The 19898-nt window shown below is 60.0% G+C and overlaps 1 protein-coding gene across 1 annotated transcript; it reads right to left on the bottom strand.

Moving 5' to 3' along the window:
* Positions 1–3326: 3326 nt before the first annotated feature.
* Positions 3327–18633, bottom strand: LOC115349255 (nuclear receptor ROR-beta-like). Its single transcript, XM_030033265.2, has 10 exons — positions 18443–18633; positions 10666–10751; positions 10424–10565; positions 9649–10062; positions 9099–9220; positions 8620–8752; positions 7448–7555; positions 6943–7053; positions 6492–6604; positions 3327–5927 (listed from the first exon to the last, which is right to left on the bottom strand). Exons 1-10 carry the CDS (start codon positions 18447–18449, stop codon positions 5766–5768), a joined length of 1398 nt encoding a protein of 465 aa, XP_029889125.1. The 5' UTR covers positions 18450–18633; the 3' UTR covers positions 3327–5765.
* Between the last annotated feature and the right edge of the window lie 1265 nt (positions 18634–19898).

Here is a 19898-nt window from a genome sequence, read left to right on the forward strand (position 1 = left end):
TTCTGTAGCTCCTTAACTCCTTACTTACACTGCGTTAGACTCCTTAACATAGGTACCCATCCATCTCCGAAGTACCAGCTTTATGTAAATGCTGTTAATTCAGCTGTATATAAACGCTACTTTACTTTAAAAACATTTACAAGCCCTGGGGCTGCTGTAAACACGGCGCTCCCAGCTCCAGGCTGTCTGATTCAGCCTCATCCCTTTAACACTTAGCTGAGCAAATGCTGAGGCTCTCCCACCGCTCGTCTGCAAAGTTTCCCTAAAATACAGGTCTTGGGGCTCATTGCTCGCATTCGGCCCCTGCTCTAGGCAGGCTGCCCAGCTTTGCAGGGGATTTGCTCCCCAAAGTGGGCGCAGGCAGTGTCCCTGCCTGCAGGATTTGCCAGCTGGGCAGATGGTTTTTTTGGGAGGGAAGGATCAGGCCTCCTGCCTCCATCGATCTAGAAGCATCACAGACATGCAGGGAATGAATATTTTAGCTATAAACCAGTAGAGGTCACTCCGCCCCAGTAAATCCAGTGCTACTGGGGACGTTGGAACACCAGTAAGAGAGAAGGAGTGCTTACTGGGGGAAGGCGGGATGGGCAGCGGGGTGGCAGAAGCCCAGGGACGGGGACACTGGGCAGCCGGGTCACCCTCGTACCGGCAGCTCCTGTCCTCGCTGTGCCCCGTGTGGGACAGACACGCTCGGGCCGTCCCCTCTTGCTGGAGGTGTTTGGGGTTCCAGGGGCCCCTGGAACCCGTCCTCCGCTGGCTCCCACGGACTGCGGATGTCAACACTCCTCCCGGCAATTCCCAGCATCTCCCCTGGAACTGAAAGGCCATTTTTCATAAACATGTTTTGTTTAAGGAGTAGCTCTTTGCAAGGGATTTTTTGACTGCTTTCCCATGCTTTATTTAGTCTCCCCCCCTCCCCTCAAAAAAATGAAGAAACGTGATTTTTGTGCAAAAAGACATCTTTTCAAAAACGAAAACCAAATAAAAGTGCCAGCGTGCGGCAATTTGGCGAGGCCGTGGGCTGCTACATCTGCATTGCTGCCACAGCTCCGGCTGGTCCCTGCGTGCTCCCGTGCTGGACACAGTGGCTCCCTGCAGTCCCAGCTCCGCTCCCTCAGTCTCCAAACGGGATGATAACCCTTCCCCATGTCTCCATGAGCCATGCCATGTTTCTGGCTGTTCCTGGCTCTCGGTAGCAGCCAGGTTTTATCCTGCAATATATAAACTCTGTGGGTGGGAACCGTGAAGGAGGACGTCTGCTGCTTCCTGGGAATGGCGGAGCGGCAGTGGCTGGGGAGCCGGTGGGGTGAGACCCTGGGATTTACTGACCTTGCTGGTACAAGGATCCCTTTTCATTATTTTGCTCTGCTCCACAGCTCCTGGACAGTTCAACTGCTGCTGCCGAGGGACACAACTGCTCTGGATTTGTATAGGGAGCAGGTACCCAGGTGAGATTGTCAGGGGAAGCGGAAGGGAGAAATGAGGATGAGATTTGCACCCTTGATACCCAGTGATACCTTAGAACCGTCTGCATCCTGACGGAGAGGAGTCCTTGCACACGAGTCCTTGTATCCAGGGCCTGCCTTCCCTCCTAGGATTGGGTACTGTTTGAAAAAAAATCCATGTACCCCTGCCCCAAAATGTGTCCCCAGTACTGCCAGGTGCGGTCACTGTCCTCACTGTGGTCGTGGTTGAACAGACATTTCCCAGATGAAGCTCCTTCCCAGATCTCGGGATCATTCCCAGTGTGTGCCTGGCTTTAAGTGACCCAATAATACTTTAAAACAACTAAAACCTAGCCTTATGTCCAAATCCTGCACTGGATCGGGGCTTCTGGTACAGCTTGGTCCTGAGGCTGCTGAAGAAATGAAAGGCTTTTCTGTGACTTTGAGGGCTTTGCTTCTAGCCCCAGACTTTGCTAAAATTTGGAATCACAGTCACTATTTCCAACATTATTATTTTTTTTTTACGTTGTAAAACAGACTTTATTCTTCTCCCTGTAAATTTTGTGCAATATACATCTATATACCTATAGAATACACCTCAATAAAAAGTTTTTTGTCCATACATTATATTACTTTTTATTTAATGTCATGAAAAATTCAGACAATGCTTTTGTCCTTAAATAAACATTTCTCCCTCCCCCACCCTCCCTTCCTAGCTGACTGGTCCGAAAGAGGAAATTTTATTTAATTATTTTCTTTTCTTTAAAAAAATAGAAATTACAATCTTACAAGACAGAACATTCAATGAGAACAGAAGCATGTTCCTAAATCTAAAAAGTAAAACATTTCCATAAAACCTGTTGGTATCTACAGGTAGGTGTGTGTGGAGGGTGGTAAATGGAAAAAAAATGTTTTCCATTTCTTCCTTTCATTCATATAGATAAAAAATAACATAAAACCAACTGAAACTTTATATATTTTTCTCTTTTGCACCAACATTCACAAGAATATATATTATATATATTTTATCCATTTTTATACACAGTGTGAGGGTTCTGGAGGTGGAAATGCACACTCAGCTAAACTGCCAGAGCAAACAAACAAACACAAAATTAATCTTCGTCTGGAAAAGAGCAATCCCTCGCATCTGAGGTTGCCCAGCTCAAGGGAACTGTTGCCGAGGTCTGTCTGAAAATAAAGCGGCAAAACGTCTTGTGGTCAGTGGGATGGAAACGTTTCCAAGATGCCGAGGACCGAGCATTGAAGCAAGCTGGGGGTCTCAGGGTTCTCGTGCATCAGCTCCGCTGGCCACGCACAGCTTCAGCGCAGGGGAGAGTGGAAATCTCCCTTTTTCAGGCATTTCTACCCAGGCTTTTTCATTTGCCCTTTCTCTACAAGCTCAATGCCTGGCTCTGCCGAGCCACTGCTCTTGGTGGCACAGAGGGAGCGCAAGGGACCTTGGCACTGCCACCGCTGCCCCGCGTATTCGGGTGAGCTGAAAGCAGAGGCTGCAGCCAGCAGAGGTGCTGCGGGGGGTTCGGCGAGCCCTTGCCATCCCTTTCGATGCACGCTGCCCGTCCCAGGCAAGAAATCGTTTAATCGACATTTAATCATTTAACCCGTCCCAAGAAATCATTTTATCAACAATTCGGTTCCTTTAAAGAGAACTTAAAAGTGCAGGTTCCCGCAGTTTGGCAGGTTGAGTTACACGTGTTTAATACTTCCAGTCTTCCCTAGATTCCCACAGGGGCTTTTATTGCTCAGAATCCAAAATCTCTCCCATGAGATGGACGCTGTGTCATAAGCCAGAAAAACGCAACCGGTGGCGAGGGCTCAGTCTTTTCCCAATTTAAGGTGCTTTCTTGGTTTCTTTGCCGGATGAAATGAAAACAGTGACATTGACCATTGGTGCACATTGGCTGACGAATACTGAGGACGTAAAGAAGGGTGTGTGCTTTTTTTTTTCCCCCTCAAACATTTCAAAACACCCGCGGCTGTCTCCTCTGAGAAAGGGAGTGCTGCTGTCCTGCAGAAACGGAGGGCGAGAGCCCCTTCCGCAAAGCACATTCATTTCTTTGTGTGCTTTTCCCTGCAGGGAGGAGCTGGGAAGCGAACGGTGCTGTCGGAAATGATTCTTCAAAAAAAGGCACAACCCTCTAGACGAAAAAGGCAGTACTAACATCTCACTTCTCACAAGCTTTAGGATCCGAGAGGGCAGGAAACAAGCATGGCGCATCCCCGCCCCAGCAAACACTGCACTGGAGAACGACGCATTGGCACTCAACATCGCGTGGGGCCGCTGGGAGGGTCAGCAGCCTTCACCAGAGACTTGGGCTGTAACGCCATCGGGGAGAGAAACAAGGCTGACGAACTCCGATGTGCTTCGAGAAGCAGTTCAGACAGCGGTTAGCAAAACCAGAAAGCGCATGGCTGTATGTGGCGGATGGCAGCTGCCAGGGAATAGCATGGTCCCAAGTTTTTCTCCGCCTTATACCAAAGCAGAAATCCCATCGGCTTCCTGGTGAGTCTTCCCCGGTCAACGTTGGTCCATGGTCTTCCCTAGGAGGTCTTTTAACCAAAAGCATGAATATCCCCTACCATCACTAAGAAAGCTGCTCATTTACTTTAAGGGGTGCAATTTTGGAATTGAAGGTCTTCGGCTTACACTTGGGGATGATCTGAGCTGCCAGAGGATGGGGTTGGATGCACGAGAAATCAACATGAAGTGGGAAGGGGCTTGGGATTTTAGCCCTTTGTCAGCAGAAACTGGGGCTGCCTTGGAGCAGGTTTTTCCCTTGTAGCTTTTGGCATTCGCTGCAGGAGGAGCAGGAATAGGGACGGAAAAACCATCTGCAGAGCCTGGCCAGAGAGCCCCTCAAGCAGCCCTGCTGGCTGCAGGCTATCACAGCATCACCCCACAAATCCATCCCTTCTTCACCTTTTGAGCCTCCCAAGCTTGGAGCAGCAGGTCCCGACCACACCATGACTTCCCGGGGAAGGAATAAGGACCTTTCACTTCCCCTTGACCCCAGTGGGCAGCTTCTCTCCCTAAAAAGCTCCCAGGTCCTGCTAAATAGAGAACAAACCCCAAGATAACAGTTCTAAAGAGCTCCTTGGGGGGAAAAGCCTGGGTCCAACTCGACCTGCAACAGCAGCCACGGCCGTGCTCCCGGTGGTCCTGGCATGGGAAGGGGGGACCCGGCAGTGGCACCAGCTGTGGGCTAGGCGGACGAAAGGCCATAGAACCTCCTCTGGGTGCTGAGCCATGGGACAGTTTTAACGATCTCGATAAGAAAACTACACACAACAGCCTGCACCCAAAGAGCCACTGCCTGCGACGACACGCAGGGACAGGCACCGAGCCCCAGTGCCTGCACCAACGCCTGCGGCTGCCTCTGGGCTGGAGCAGCCGGGAGCTGGGATTTGGCCACAGTCGCAAGGGCAAAGCCCCTCTTCGAAAAGCGCTCGGGATGTGGAAAGATGGCACGAGGTAGGCAGACCTGCCAAATCAGCTCCGAGAAGCCAGGCGGTCAGCCAGCTGGATGGGGAGTTGGCCAGGCATTTGGGAAAATGCTGTGACGGAGAGCACGGAGACCCTGCAAAGCTTTTCCCCTGATGCATTGGGCATCCTTTCCCTCAAACCAGCCTCCTCCATGGGAAAATCCTGTGCTGAATCCCCCTCCAGCCACAGCCAGGTCTTTCTCAGCCAAGCTCCTGAGGTCACCCTGTGCCCTGCGGGCTCGCTGCACCCATGGGAGAAGAAATAAAGCAAAGGCTCTGCCTTCGCCCTCTCCTCGGCTCCAGCCGGGAGCCCAAAGCTGTCCCCACCGGCCCGGTTCACCCCTATCCAGCCAAGTCTGCCTTGCCCCTTCTTTATCCCATGCCTTGTGTTTGGGTAAAAAAAAATAAAATAAAAATAATAATTAAAAAAAAAAAAAAATCAGCAATGGAATGCAGCCAGGACAGCGGGAAGGGCCGTGCCGCGAGCGTGGCGGCGTGTGCGTGGCGTGCGCTCCCCTGGGTCCGTGCACTGTGGGGAGGAGTTGGTCCCTTACCACTGCCAGGAGCATCTCCTCTCCCGAGCAGAAGTTTCACATTCATTTCACTGGTATGGCAAAGTCCGTTTGCTTTTTCCTTCAAGGTGCTTTACATTCAAGAGCTATTGCAATCCACAGCGAGGAAACGGGGCCAGGGATATACCCCAGCCCCCCAGGTTCTCTTGAGTTTGATTATTTGATTTAAATAAACTGCCCCAAACCTCTGAAGTTTAGTTCGTCTCCAAATTTTGGGGAACTCGAAGGAGGCTGGCGGCTCCCAGCCTTAGCTCTCCCGTGGGTCGCTGTACTGAAGCTCCGAGTTAAAGACCTCCTTATAGAGGGGTGGAAAGTTCATGGCGGTCTCCGGGTGCAGGAGACGGAAAAATTCCAGCTTGTCCAAGTGCAGGTTGCAAATGGTCTTCATCAAGGGCAGCTTGGAAACCATCTGCAGGGAAAGAAGGAGCTGGTGACCGCTGGGTTCCCTGCTAGCATCTCTCACGCCGCCGTTCCCCCTTCCTTGGGGGGAAGCGGGTGGGTTTGGGGACCCCTGGCTCTGCCTGGCACCGGGGGCACCAGCGTACACCCCCCACCTTTGGGCAGCCTGGCAGCAGCATGGCCTTGCCTCCAAACCCACATCTTTGCGCAGGAAAACCAGCACCTGGGAGGGTGTGAGGAGCACCCCAGTGCCCACCCCGTCCCCATCCCAGCTCTGTCCTGCCCAAAGCGTTCCTGAAACAGCTCCTTTTGCCCCAAACCCCCGCTGCCTGATGCACTGCTGGGCTCAGCGGCACGGGGCTGCCTCCACCTGCACCGCAACAGAGGTGCACAGCCCTTGGAAAGAGAAATCCTCCTCCTCCTTCAACAGGTCCCAGGGCTCACCCCCCAAAAAATGCCATGCGTGGCTCGTGAGCTCTGACACAGCTACATCCACCAGTTCAGACATCTCCCCGTGGCACACGTGCCATGCCCCGGCCGGGCTCACCGTGCCGCACGCAGGCAGCTCCTTTACCTTCGAGAGCTTGTCCTCGGCGGAGTGTTTCTTCTGGATCTCGTGCTGCAGGGCCACGTAGATCTTGTCCTGGAGCTTCTGCACTTTCTTGGACTCCGTCAGCCACGGGCGATCTACAGGAGATGGCCGAGTCAGTGCGGTGGCCTCTTGCGCTTTTAACCCTTCCTGCTCTACAGGATGCTTTTGGGGACGGTGACATGGCCAGGCAGCCCCTTTCTGCATCCCCCCATCCCACTGTGGGCAATGTGGCTCCTCCTCCCACTGAGGAGTTCTGGCAGATGCATTTTCAGATGCATTTTGTCCCCCAACCTCCTTTCCCAGGAATAACTTAAATCATCCACCAAGGAAGCAGCGCTGAGATTTACAGGTCAGCTCTCCCCAGCTTTGGCACAACACCCCCGCTCCTCAGCCAGCCCTAGCTGTGGTGTCCCCCCCACAGCCCACCCCATACCTGGGGAGAGCAGGACGGCAGCGGTGAAGAGCGCGAGCTCCTCGTCCGACAGCTGCAGGCGGCACAGGGTCCTCCCCAGCTCGAAGATGGCGCCGATGAGGTCGTCACAGCCTGATGGGGGGGACAGCGGAGAAGAGGGGGACGTCACGGCTGCGCGCTGCCTGGCGGTACCCCCAAAATCCCACCCGCCGGCCAACCCCGGGGCACCCGGGGCTCGGAAAGCTTTCGGCAGACAAGATGGGTGAATGGGGGGGTCTGCAGCAGAGGATGCCCAGCATCACTGGGCTTTGGGCTGGGGCAGAAAGCGGGTCCCAACCGTGGCGCACATCAACCCAATCCCAACGGATGTGGGAGCAAACACAGGGGCGTCTCACCCCCTCCTGTCCCCCGGGGATTTAGCCCAGCCGCAGGGATGCTGCATTTCACCTGGCTGCAAACCCCAGCCCCGTCCGGGCGTTGAAAGGAGAGGAGAACCCCGAGAGAGGCGCAGCGAAGCAGGTCTTACCAAGCGACTTGAACATCTGCACGCCGCCAAACTTCCCCTCGAAGAGGACGGTGTTGTTCAAGGGGTTGAACGCACGGATCATGCGGATCAGGAGCACCTCGAGGCAACCTGACGTAGGCAGAGAGAGCGCAGACGAGGGCAGGGCAGGGCGGGGGGGGGTTCCATCATCCCCGGACCAAATGTAAGAAAGAGGAAAGCCCCCAGTGCAAGTTTGAAGTCCAGATTGTTCATTTCCCAAGAGCAGATTGGTTATTCCAATAAATCCAATTTGGGTTTGGGGGTTTGGTATTTTTAGGTTTCCAATTGCGACCACAATATTTCACCAAACGCAAATATTATCCAGGCATTTGCAGCCGGACACAGAGATCGATCGAGGTCATGGTGGAGCATCAAGAGGGGAGAGGGTGAAAACAAAATAAATAAAAAGAAAATGGAAGGAAGAAATGAAAGAATGAGTTAAACTCCAGTGTGTTGGGCACAGCCAGCTCTGGCTTCAGGGTTCAGCACTCTACCGGGAGGCTGGCACACATTCCCTGTGCTGGGTGAGGCTTTCAGCTCCCCAGCCCTGAAAGTTCACAAACTGGGAGGCTTTGCTGCCCTTTTTGGCATTTTGGGGCTTTTGCACGTTCAGGTCCCTCGCCTGGGCACGGCGTCACCAGCTCAGGCAGACAGACAGGTAGGGGACGCAGGTGTGCGCTGCTGTTGTCCTCCTCTTCCCAGTCTCTTGCTGGGAGAAGAGGTCAATCCTTTCCTCTTCTCCCTCCCTGCTCCCCTTTGGGTTTGGCACCCCTTTTCCTGGGGGAAAACCCACTGGGCTCATTTCTATCCTGGTTTCTGGGTGACATTTGGTTGAGGGCGACCATGGAGAAAAGCCTCTGCTCAGGGAGGCCACTGCTCACGTCCCTCTCTATACCATCACCTTTAAATATCACCTTCAACTCCTTCCAGCCCAGTACCTGCTCCCTGAGCACCGATGCTGAGCCCAGGGCCAACTGGGGTGGTGAGGGATGGGAGATCCCAAAAGGAAAGCACTAACCAAAAGAAAAGATGGGATATGCCTTCGGCACTGCGGCTGCCGCTCGTGAGAGGTGTTGGGGACGCAAGAGGGATGGTGGGGATGTGAGGGGGACGGCAGGGACACAAAGGGGGACGGCAGGGTGCCCTGCTCTTACCGGCTTTCAGGAGAATGATTTGGTCGTTCTGGCAGAGCTCCATGAAGCCGTCGATGCGCTTGGCGAACTCCACCACGTACTGGATGGCATTGGAGATCTGCAGCGAGCACTGCTGCCACATGGCCTCGCAGCTCTGCCGGCACAGCGGGGACGTCCCTTAGGGCTCGCTGCCACCCCATCACCCTGACTCCGCTGTCCCCATCCCCCCCCGCATTGCACAGGGCAGGGAAGGGACCCAGGTGCCATGGCATCCATGGAGGGGGTGGTGGCACTAGGACACCCGGGACATGACCTGCCACCACAAACCCACCCCAATACTGGGCTTTTGCAGCTCCCAAAGCACTGAAAGACCCTCCTCATCCTCCTCGCCTTCATCCCTGCCTTGGCACAGCACTGGGGGATAGCGGTTGCCCTTGCCAAGGGCTGCCGCAGCTCTGGCTGTGGCGGGGAGCCGGGGGGGCCACGGCAGCGGCACTCACCTTGCTCTGCAAGGCGCGGACCTCCTCGGGGGAGTAGAGGGTCCACGCCAGGCGCTTGAGCTCCTCCGTCGTGTACTGGCACGTCTCCAGGTGCGACTTCACCACGTTCTGGGCTACCCGGTCTGCAAGGTAAGGGCAGCGGGCGGTGAGTCCCGGGGATGCCCCTGTCCCCACACCCCGACGCCGTCCTCTCCGGGGTGTCCTGGGGGGCTGCTGGGGCTGGAGGGGCAGAGGGGCTCATGCGCGGTGTCACGGGGATATGAGGACAGACGGGTGTCGGGGGCTGTCCCCAAGGCAGAGGGGGGAACGCTCTGCACAACCTCAGGTGCGCTGAGCTTCGACAGTGCTCAGCCTGGAGGAGGGGATGGGCTTGGGGCTGCTCCAAGGGCTGGGGCTGGGTCGCTCCCTCACTGCGAGCGTGCCTGGCACAGCGTGGGCACCCAGGGCTGGATTCGTCCTGCAAGGTGCCCAGGACTGCACCAAGCACCATCCCCGGGGCTGCACACCCCGTGTGTGCCCAGCATCGCGCCGGGACCGTGCCAATGCTCACCGATCTCGAGGACTGAGATATCGGCAGCCAGCTGGCCGCCCTCCAGCACGCCGTGTGCGAACAGGGCTGGCTCCAGCATCAGCTCGTAGATGGACTCCTGCTTGATAAGCGTGGCATCAGCCACGTCCAGGCTGGACTGGTCAGGCGAGGGCTGCGCCGAGGCGAGCAGGTCGAGGTTGTAGTAGGTGCTGCTGCCATCGGGGGTGAGGGGAAATTCAAAGAGGAGCCCGTCCGACAGCGTGGAGATGTCATCCAGGTCCGAGAGCCCACTGCTGACGCTGGTGGTGTAGACGCGGCTCAGGGGCTCGGGCTCATCCTTGGTGCCGCCGCTCTGCTCCTGGCTCTGCTGGTGCTTCTGCACCTCGGCGTAGAGGCTGTCCCGCTGCTTCTTCGACATGCGACCGAACTTCACCGCTGCCCGGGGAGGAGAGGGCGGCTGTGTCACGGCAGCTTTGCCCCCACGGAGCAAGAGCCGCGACCGCCCGCCTGCCCTGGGAAGGGTCCTGGTTCCCAGGGGAGCGTGTGGTTTAGGGGTGTAGGAGCGCTGAGTGGGGTAGGGGCCCCATCGGATGCACCCCCCGCCCCAGACCGACCCAGGGTCGAACGGAACAGAATCGATTTAAATTTTCCTACGGAAGACGCAAAAGCATTTCTCGCTTCCCAAAAACCTCCTTTCACCGGGCTGGCCCCACGGGGGAAGCAGCTCCAGCCCTGACAGCCCGACTGGTTCTGAGGAGGAGCAGACATGCCCCCGGTGACCCCGGGCACAACTCACCGTCGCGGGACATGCCCAGCGCCAGGCATTTCTGCAGGCGGCAGTGCTGGCAGCGGTTGCGGTTGGTGCGGTCGATCAGGCAGTTCCTCTGCCGGGAGCAGGAGTAGCTGGCGTTGTTCTGCTGGCTCCTCCGAAAAAAACCCTGCGTGGGATGAGGAGGTGTTGGGAAAGTGCCCGGCGGGATGCCAGCCCCTGCGGCCGCCCGCCCGCTGGCACCCATCTCCGGGTGTCCCTGGGCTCACCTTGCAGCCTTCACAGGTGATAACGCCGTAGTGGATCCCCGAGGACTTGTCTCCGCAGATCTTGCACGGGATCACTTCAATTTGGGCTGCGGTGGAAGGGGAAAAGGGGGAAAACCACGGTGGTTAATGATGGCTGCCGCTAAACCGAATGAGGGAGATGGCCCTCCCTCTGCGACAGCTGCAGCCCTGTTCGGCAGCTGGGGAAACTGAGGCACGAGATCTGGACCTGCCGGCAGCTCAGCCCTTCCCACAGATCCCGCAAGGATGCTTGCATCTCAGAGAGGCCCCTGAAACGGCCCAGGCAGGACGTGGGGTACCCCCATCCGCTCCGCCATCCTCTCCAGCACCCAGAGATGGGTAGAAAAGCCCTTTGAGCTACGAGAGTACAGCACGTTTGTGCACCAGCCTGCCTGGGACTCCGTTTTGGAATCATTCCCCTTATTTTTCAGCTGGTGCGTGCACGCTGGGAGGGCACCGCAGACAGGGACACCCTCAGCACAGGGACCATCCCTGTCCCAGCAGCCACGGACCCTCTGCTGCCTGGGGTCTGGCCCAAGCAGAGGGTCCGGGGGGGCCCCCGACCCCCCCCCAGCAGCTCCTTAGAAAACCCAGGACCGATATAGCCATTGCCGGCTCAAGGTCCCAGCCCCCTTCCCCCCACAAATCCGCTTCCCTCCCCGCTTCTGCTTCGCTGGCACTGAGCTGCTAATAGGCTTCGTCCTCCTCATTTTCCAGCTGCCCCAGATCTGGGCTGGCTCTGCCCGCCCCGTGTGCACCGGGGGGGGGGGGGGACGTGGGGCACCTCCGGGACTCGTACGTGCCTCCCGGCATCTCTGCACCCTCTAATCCCCGCTCCAGCCCCCGCGCCCCCCGGCCGGGCTCAGCTTGGCATCGCTCTCGAGGGTGCTGGGCAGCCGCTGCCACGCCAAAATAACCCCCGCGGCCAGATTATGGTTATTTCAAATCTCCTGGGCCTGTGCAAATCTCCGGCTTGGGTAATTCCCTTCTGCCTCTCTTCTCCCCTGGGAGCAACTGGTTCTGGTCGAGGGACGCGTTTTGCGGATTGCTGCTGGCAGGGGCCACCTCTGTGGGCGACAGCCCCGGTGCTCGACCAGTGCCGCCTGCACCCCGGCACCCGGCGGTGCCCTGGGGTCCCTCGCTGCTTTTGGGGAGGCTGGGCTGGGTCAGCACGAGCCTCGCCACGCAGCGGGGCGGCCGGGATGCCATCGGTCCCCCGGGGATGCCATCGGTCCCCCTCTCCGGGGCAGATTTACTCCCAGCCATACGGGGGAAGGACTCACCCCGAGTCCGGGTGCAAGCGGAGGGACGGATCCCTCCTCCACCCGTTGACTCGCTGCTCGGCTCCTGCCCTAAATGCACCAGGTGATTTTGGGGTTCGCCCCCCCTCCCCAGAGCTCCTGAGCTGGGCTGTGTTGTTGTCGTCGTCCCCCAAACCCAAGGGGGTCACCCCCCCCGGCCCCGTCCCTCCCCAAAGCCTCTGCCTGTGCCTCTGCTGTACTTTTGGGGCAGAGCTGCCCACCCGGGGCCGGCGGGGAGCGGGCAGGGATGGCCAGGACATCCTCCCGTTCAAGCCCCCCCCCCCCACCCAGGAGGAGCCCCGGGGGGGGTCACCCCTTTGGCAGGGGACAGAGGCACCGGCAGGGCGACGTGCCAGCACCCCCATCTCGCTTGCGGACTCTGACAACCAAGAACCCCCCCCCCCCCCCCCCAACCCCGATTCCCCGGCTCCCACCGCCGCCTTCGCCCGTGCCGCCGGAACGGGGTTGCAACCCGCAAACGGTGGGGACCCCTCCGCGCCCCGACGCCCTGCCCCAAACCCCGTCCCTATCGCCCTGGGAGGAGCGCGGGGACGGGGACGGGACGGAGGTGGTGGCACGCTGTGGGGGGCACAGGGAGGTGGTGCCACCCCCAGCAGGAAGCGGCGTCGGTCGGTTCGTTATGCAACGTAATTGCAGCCGCCGGGAGCGTTGGGGTGATGCATCGCCGGCGTGCCGCGCCCTCACGCCCGCGGCCGATACTCCCGGCCCCCTGCAATTACCGGCACCGCACGCCCGGCAAAACAGCTGGGCCGAGCGTGCCCCTCGCACCCGCCGAGCAGAACCCGAGGGTGCTGCTCCGCTCACCCCACGGGGGCCCCGAAACCCGTTCGTCGGCTCCCAACGACGGGGATGGCTTTGTGTGATGCCGATGGTCAAATCCTGCCCCCGCGCCCCGCCGGGCCCAGGCGGAGGGGAGCCCCCCCCCCCCGCAGCCGGCACGGGCAGAGCTAAGGGTACGTGGGGATAATGCTCTCCTGGCTCCTCCGGAGCCAACCATCAGCTCTGGATGCTGCGAAGGAGAAGCCCCAACCGCTCACTGTGTGCCCGCAGCCTCTCGGGGCTCTAATTAGCATCCTGCTAATTACACGGCCGTGCCCACCGCCAGCACCTGACCTGCTCGTAAGACATTCGCCCCAAATAACTGACGTGGAGATACAGCCGTAACCCCGGCGTGATGGCAATTACGGCCCAGAACAGTGTTTAATTGCTGCTCTGTTTGTAAGCCCTGGCTGAATCACCGTGCTGGCTCCCTCGGCGTCCCCTCGTGCCACGGCCATGTCTCCCCGGGGACCCCCGGGACCAGACATGCCCCTGGGGCAAACCCAGCAGGACAGGGAGAGATGTGGGTGCTGGTGGGGTGGCTGCAGCAGCACCCCATATCACCCAAATATCACTGCAATCAGGGGGAAACATCACAGCAGACCCCACACTCCGGGCATGAAACCTCTCCCCCTCGCTGTGCCTCAGTTTCCCCACCGGAGCACTGGGCTCGCCCTCCTCCCACCATAACCCTGTGAGTATTGGCCACGCTGTACAAAAGGGGGGTTTATTTAGGTGGAAGAAAACCCCTTCCCCCTGCCCGGGGTTGGGGGCAGGCAGTGAAACTCCTCCTTGGGGCTGGCAGGACTAAAATAGGGGGCAGGGGGGGGGAAAAAAAAAAAAAAAAAAAAAGGGTTAAAAAAAATAAATAATAATCTCCAGCCAGCAATTAAAATGTCCCGGCCGCGGTATTTGCTCTCCTCCCACTGTAAATATTTCTTGCCCAACTCCCGGCCCGCTGCCACCGGCCGGCCCTTATGTAAGCGGCACCGCGGCACCGTCCGGCCATGGGGCTCGGTGGTGCCGGTGGCGGTTGGCCCCCGGTGCGGTGACTGCGTATGGCTCCGTGGCTGGAGCCATCCTGTCCCACTGACACACTTTCTGCCTGTGGCCCCACACGCTTGTGTAACGCCGTGGCCGTTAACCCTTCCCACAGCCGTACTGGGACGGAACCGGGGCTGCACCCCGACCTCCCGCCGCTGGGGATGGGGCCTTTGGGGCATTTTGGGGTGATACCTCGAGCTGGGGACACCCGTTTGCCGCCCCGAGCTGCAGCTCTCCGTGGGGGACGCAGGTCCCAGGTCTCCCGTCACCCCCCATGTGTGTCGCCTCCAGCCCAGCACCGCTTGCCCCAAACCTGGCAGGCGGCTCCGGTGGTTTTGGCAGAGCCAGAGCCGCCCTCCCTAGAGCAAGACTCGGCCTTCCTCCTGCGCCAGCACACCCTCCTCTCCATCACATCCACCCTGAGGGCGGGCATCCCTCTTGCACCCCTGCAGGATCCGGCCACGGGGGTCTGGACCCTCCCTCTGCGGTGCAGGGGCCATAGGTGGCCCCATCCTCTTCCTCCCCCCATCCCTCCCCTTGGCTGTATAATCTTACTGCTGGGGCATGGGGGGGTCACCCCAAAACCCTCAGCACCCCACTGAGCCCCGGGACGTGCCGTGACCCCGCTGCTGCCGGAGGCTTTTTGGATCCAGCCGGCTCGATGGAGACTGGGTGCCCCTGAGGGGTGCATCCCTGCCCCAAAACCCGGCTGAGGAGCGAGGACTCCTGGGGGGGGGTAGTGATGTTTTGGGGGGCACCGTCAGGTCCCTGCAAAGCCCTGTGCGCAGACTCCCTCAGAGCGAGCCCGCACACCCTTCAACCCGTGGGGCTGGGGTCAGGATACGGCCACCCCCTCCCCTGGGTGGGCCACATGAGGCCATGGGAGCAAACTGACCCCCAGGCATGGGTGCCCCTTGCTGGGGAGGGGGCACGGAGGGTTGAGCAGCCCAGCTCTGGGTGTTTCGGAGGTGAATCTGTGCCCCCGTGACTGTCCCTGCCCCAAATACCCCCTTGGCTGCCGGGGTGAGAGCCGGGGCAGGCGACTTCCCCGGTGCCCTGGCTCATTACCCAGCGAACCTGCTGGGAAAGTAGGTCTGTGCCCCATCCTGCTGCCGCGATCGATGCCGCAGGACGGGCACCTCCGGTAATTAGCAGCAGCCCCGCAGCCCTCCCTCACCTCCCCAGCCCCAGCCAGGGCACAGGGATGCTCTGATGTTCTGCCACCACCGTCCTGTCCCTTCCAGCTCAGCATCCCTCCGGCTCAGCATCCCCCCGGCTCAGCATCCCCCCGGCTCAGCATCCAGAGCAGGGGGAGGAAGATGGGTCCAGGCTGCACAGGGACACGCAGGGACACACAGGGACCTACGATGCCATCCCACCTCCCCATCCCTGCCCCAAAACCCGGCTCTGCTTCCTCATCCCCTGCAGCAACCTCCGACCCTGGAGCCCGGCGCTGCTCCCGGCTGCACCCGTCTCTGGGAGCTGCTGTGCTTCCCCACAGCAATTAGCCACCGTTGTATTTTGGGAAGGTGGCCGTGGGGTAGGGGTGGCGGAGGAGGAATAAATAAGTAAATAAAGGGAATGATCAGCCCTTTACAACTGCCGTCGGTTTTGCTTTTAAACAGGCTCTCGTGCTGCAGCGCCCCAGGGTCCTCCAGCACCCCGGCATTTCGGCTATCACCGCCGGCAAATCCCATCCCCATCCGTGCACCCTGGGGGTAACCCCAAACAGGCTGGGGCTGCGTGAGGCCGGGACGGTTTGCAGCATGCGGCTGGCATGGCCCCGGCATGATGTTCAAAGCACTGGCTCCAGGTCACAGGGGCACCGGCAACACCAGGGCTGGGATCGTGTGGGCAATAAGGAAAATTTAAATTACACAACTCCAGTCCCGTGCCGGGCTGTGATGCTGGAGGTAGGAACTGGTTTCTTAATTGATTAGCAGAGATTTCCTGGAAACTTTGGGCCAGAACAGAGCTCAGCCACTCTCCCCCAGCCACCTTCGCTCGTGGCCACGCGGCCGGTGGCTTCACACCCGCCCCGATACCCGGCAAGGTGCCGTATTTTCCCTGTCCCGTGGTGCAGTGCGTGTCCTCGGCTTGGAAATCGCAGCGAGCGGTTCACCCACAAGCAGCATCGGGTGGGTGATGAGGCTCCCCTACAGCCACCCGGCTCCTGCCCCGGCTGCTCTGGTTCATCGTCTCCCGCACCGCGTGGCACCGCTCCAAGGCCAGCCCCACCGGCGTGGGACACAGCCCTTTGCACTTTGGCTGGCGCAGGAGGGTGGCAAAGGTGCGGTGGCGGGGAGGGGGACCTGCCACCGGCCCAGGGTGAGGAGAAACAGGGCTACGGTGGGAGAATCCCTCTGGTCCTACAGCTAAATCGGGGAGGGGCGGAGGGGGAGGAATTATCTCCATGGGGCTAAATAAAGGCAGTGAGAGCGGCTCTGCTCACCGCATCCAATAAACCGGGCGCGATTTAGACATTAGCAGCTCTTTAAATAGCCGCTGCTGAGTTCAAAGTTAAACACGATGGGGAGGAGGGACAGGCAGGACGGGCAGGGGACGCTGCCAGCCCAGCCCCCACCGGCTTGTGGGGTTACCTGCTGCCACCCATGGGGACAGGGACCAACGTGTCCCCATCACTGCACTCTCCCCCTCCATGGTGCTACCACTCCCCGGGGTTATCAGGGTCAAGGATCCCAAATCCTGGCTGGATCCCTCAGGACCGCACGCTGCCGGTGGGCACCTTTCTCCTCCAACCTTATTTTCAGGAGGCGAAGGGCACGGCCATCCCCATCCCACGGTACCCAGGACAGGCGCAGCCGTCGTGCGGGAGGACCGATGGGTGCCGGCCATCCTCGCCCATGCCAGCGTGCACACGCTGGCTAAACGGGCAGAGAAGCTCCTCCTCCGCCCTCTCTGATTTTTCCAATGACAGATCTAGGTCACTAGGACAAGTCGGAAAGGCTGCCGAGCCACCGCACGCTCCTCGCCACGCCGCTTGCAAAACAAGCGAGCGGGAGGGCTGGAAACCCTATAGGATTATACAAGGCAAAGCCTCTTGCCCGGCCCCGGCGCAGCCGCGGCGCGGGAAGGAGAGGAGCGAGGAGCTGCTGTGGCCCCCGGGGAACGGGGCAGAGCAGTGGCGGTTTTGGGGAAGAAAACAGAAATTGAATTGATTTGGCGTCGCCATGCGGCACTTGGGCTTTGGCGAGAGATGGGGACCCCGCGCCGGGCAGGACTGCGGGAAAAACGCCCGACGGGGGAAAATGATGTGATATCAGGGGGGTTTGGCCCTTAATTAGGGCCAACGCACAGTAATTGGGGGGAAAAAAGGAAAAAAAGATTAAAAAAAAAGGAAAAGTTCACCCAGCTGCTAATTAAGCCCAGTGCCGGCTGTGCAAGTGCTACGTAAGAGCCAGGCAGTGTTATTAATTAGGCAGGCGTTAATGCTTCCCTCCGTACTAATAAAGGTGAAATCCCGGGATGTCACGGGGCAGGAAAGGGATGCAGGGGGGCTCGCCTCGCCCTTGCCCAGCCCCACCATTACACAAGAGTGCGGCGGGTGGCACAGCCGCAGCATCGGCGGCCGCGCCGGGGAGGGAGGAAAAGCAATTTGAGGAGCTCAGAGATGTACATCCCCATACGTACACCCAAAAATACACCTAAATATTGCACCCAAAAATACACCTAAATACACGTACCCAAAAAACACACCTAAAGACGTGCACAAGCAAGTCCTGGCGGGGGTGAAGGGCTCGCGCACGGCAGGCAATGATGGAAAACGGCTTTAAAGGGGGATAAAAATCCCACCCCAGGGTGTTAGGTCCCAGCCACGCTCCCAGCAGCTTGGTTGGGAACAGGCACGGGGAGAGCTGGGTCCTCCGCCACTGCGTCACCATCACCGGGCCCCAGTGGATCGTCCCGCCGGAGCCTTCCTCCCTCCATCCTCCTCCTCCCAACCGCCTGCTTTGCAAAGAGGAGGGGTGAAAAGTAGGAATCGCCTTTAATAACGGATAAAATCAGGCAGGCGCTGGCACGACTCACCCCCTTCCCTGGATAAGGGGCACCCGAAATTGCGGCTGGTCCCTCGCCTGGCCCCGCAGGAGCATCCCTCCGGCTGCCCCCAAACCACCCCCGAAACTGCCGCGGGGAGGGGGAAAAGGGGGAAAAAACCCACAATAAATCCAGCCCTGGTGGGAGCAACATATTGAAGAGGAGATTAAGGGGTTTAGTGCGAGGAAAAGCTTAAGAGCGGGTCTAAGCCGGCGTCGGAAAGCGAAGCAAAATAAACAAGAATTTTATTCCTAATGAAGGGGGGAGCCAGACCGACCCCGGCGGGGCTGATGCGGGTCTCCCCCCGTGTTCCCCCCGCGGGGCTGACGCCGGTCCTCCCGCGTCCCCCCGGCGGGGCTGATACCGGGTCCCCTCCGCCCCCCCCCCGGCGGGGCTGATGCCGGGTGCCCCCCCCCCCCGTGTCCCCCCCCACCGGCGACAACTTTTGCCGCTGCCTCCCCGCAACCGGGCGCTCCCCCCCCAAGACTGCCCCCCCCCCTCCCTCCCCACGGACTCACCCCGCATCGTGGCCAGCGGCGCTCAGGACCGCGCCGGGGGGCGCATGGGGCGGCGCGGGGGTCCCGGCGGCGGGGCGGGGGAACGGTGGCACCGGGAGGCACCGGGCGGCACCGGGAGGCACCGGGCGGCTCTGGCACCTGCCCCTCCGCGGCGCCGCTGACCCACTTCTGCCCGAGCATGCGGCCGTTCACATGACGAGCCCGCCCCGCCCCGCCCCCCCAAATCGGTTTCACTTCCAGCCCCACCTCCTGCCCTTCCTCCTCCTCCTCCTCCTCCTCCTCCTCCTCCTCCTCCATCTCCATCTCCATCCCCATCCCCATCCCCGCCGCGCCGGTGCTCGGCGCTGTACATAGGCGCTGCGCTGGGGCTGCCCGGCGTCTCCTCGGTGCCGGGGGCTGCTCGACCCCCGGGATAACGAGGTACAACGGCTCTGGCAGCGGGGTGCTCGGCGCTGCACCCCCCCCCACACCCCGGCTGCTGCCCGCCCATGGGAGGGCCGTGCCGGTGCCCGTCCTGTCCCGGCTCGCCCAGGCACGGGGCCGGCTGCGTGTCCCGCTGAATCACCGCCCCATCTTGCTTCACCCCCTTCCCAGTGCGGCTCCGCTGTTGTCCCCCCCCAATCCCAGGGACCCCCGCACCCCCCGGCAGGACAGAGCGGGGGAGCCCTGGAGAAAGTGCAGACACCCGGCGCTGGGGGGATGTGGGAAGCGTGGGGACCCCCGAGCCGCCCCACCGTGTCCCCACAGCAGGGTGCGGATGCTGGGGTCCGAGGGGACATCCTGGCTGGGAGAGCTGCGGTTTGGAAAGTGCGCAGCGGGAAGCTTTGGGGGTGGCAGCGAGCCATTCTCACCCTGTCCTTCATGCTGCGATGCACACAGAGGGCTTTGGGGCCCGGGGTCGTATCCTGGATAACAGGGAGCTCCAGTATGCTGCTGGAATAAATGCAAAGAAATGATGGCTCCGGACCACGCAACGAGACCTCACGGTGCAGCGCCAGAGGTGTCGGCACAGGGCAAAGCCCCATGGCTGGGGTTTGAGGTGCAACTCTTGCACCATGTCACCAGAGTCCCCATGGTGCCACACCACAGGGGTGGAGGCGGTTGGTCCGTGTCACGGCCGGGCCAGGGCTCAGGGTGTGAGGGATGCGGTCGGTACTCAGCAGCATCAAGGGATGCCTGGGTCTTGGGGACAGTGGCACTGGCCTGGGGACCTGCTGTGGGCAGAGAGGGCATCTACCATGGGCACGAACCCGGCATCCACCACGGGCACGGATATGGCGTCTGCCAGGGGCACGAGCAAGGCGTCAGTCATGGCCACAAGCATGGCGTGGGCACGGACACCGCATCAGCCATGGGCATGGAGGTGGCATCCACCATGGGCACAGATGCAGCCGCCAGCACCATCACACGCATGGCATTGCTGCCACCTCCCCAGACTCCCCCCTGCCCTCGTGGT

Source organism: Aquila chrysaetos, chromosome 12, assembly GCF_900496995.4.
Source record: "Aquila chrysaetos chrysaetos chromosome 12, bAquChr1.4, whole genome shotgun sequence".
NCBI classification, from domain to species: domain Eukaryota; kingdom Metazoa; phylum Chordata; class Aves; order Accipitriformes; family Accipitridae; genus Aquila; species Aquila chrysaetos.

Coding starts and splice junctions, on each gene's coding strand:
- LOC115349255 (XM_030033265.2), bottom strand. Junction 9,221..9,648: donor TATCTCAGTCCTCGAGATCG/GTGAGCATTGGC, acceptor CTTACCTTGCAG/ACCGGGTAGCCCAGAACGTG. Junction 7,054..7,447: donor GCAGATGTTCAAGTCGCTTG/GTAAGACCTGCT, acceptor CCCCCCCATCAG/GCTGTGACGACCTCATCGGC.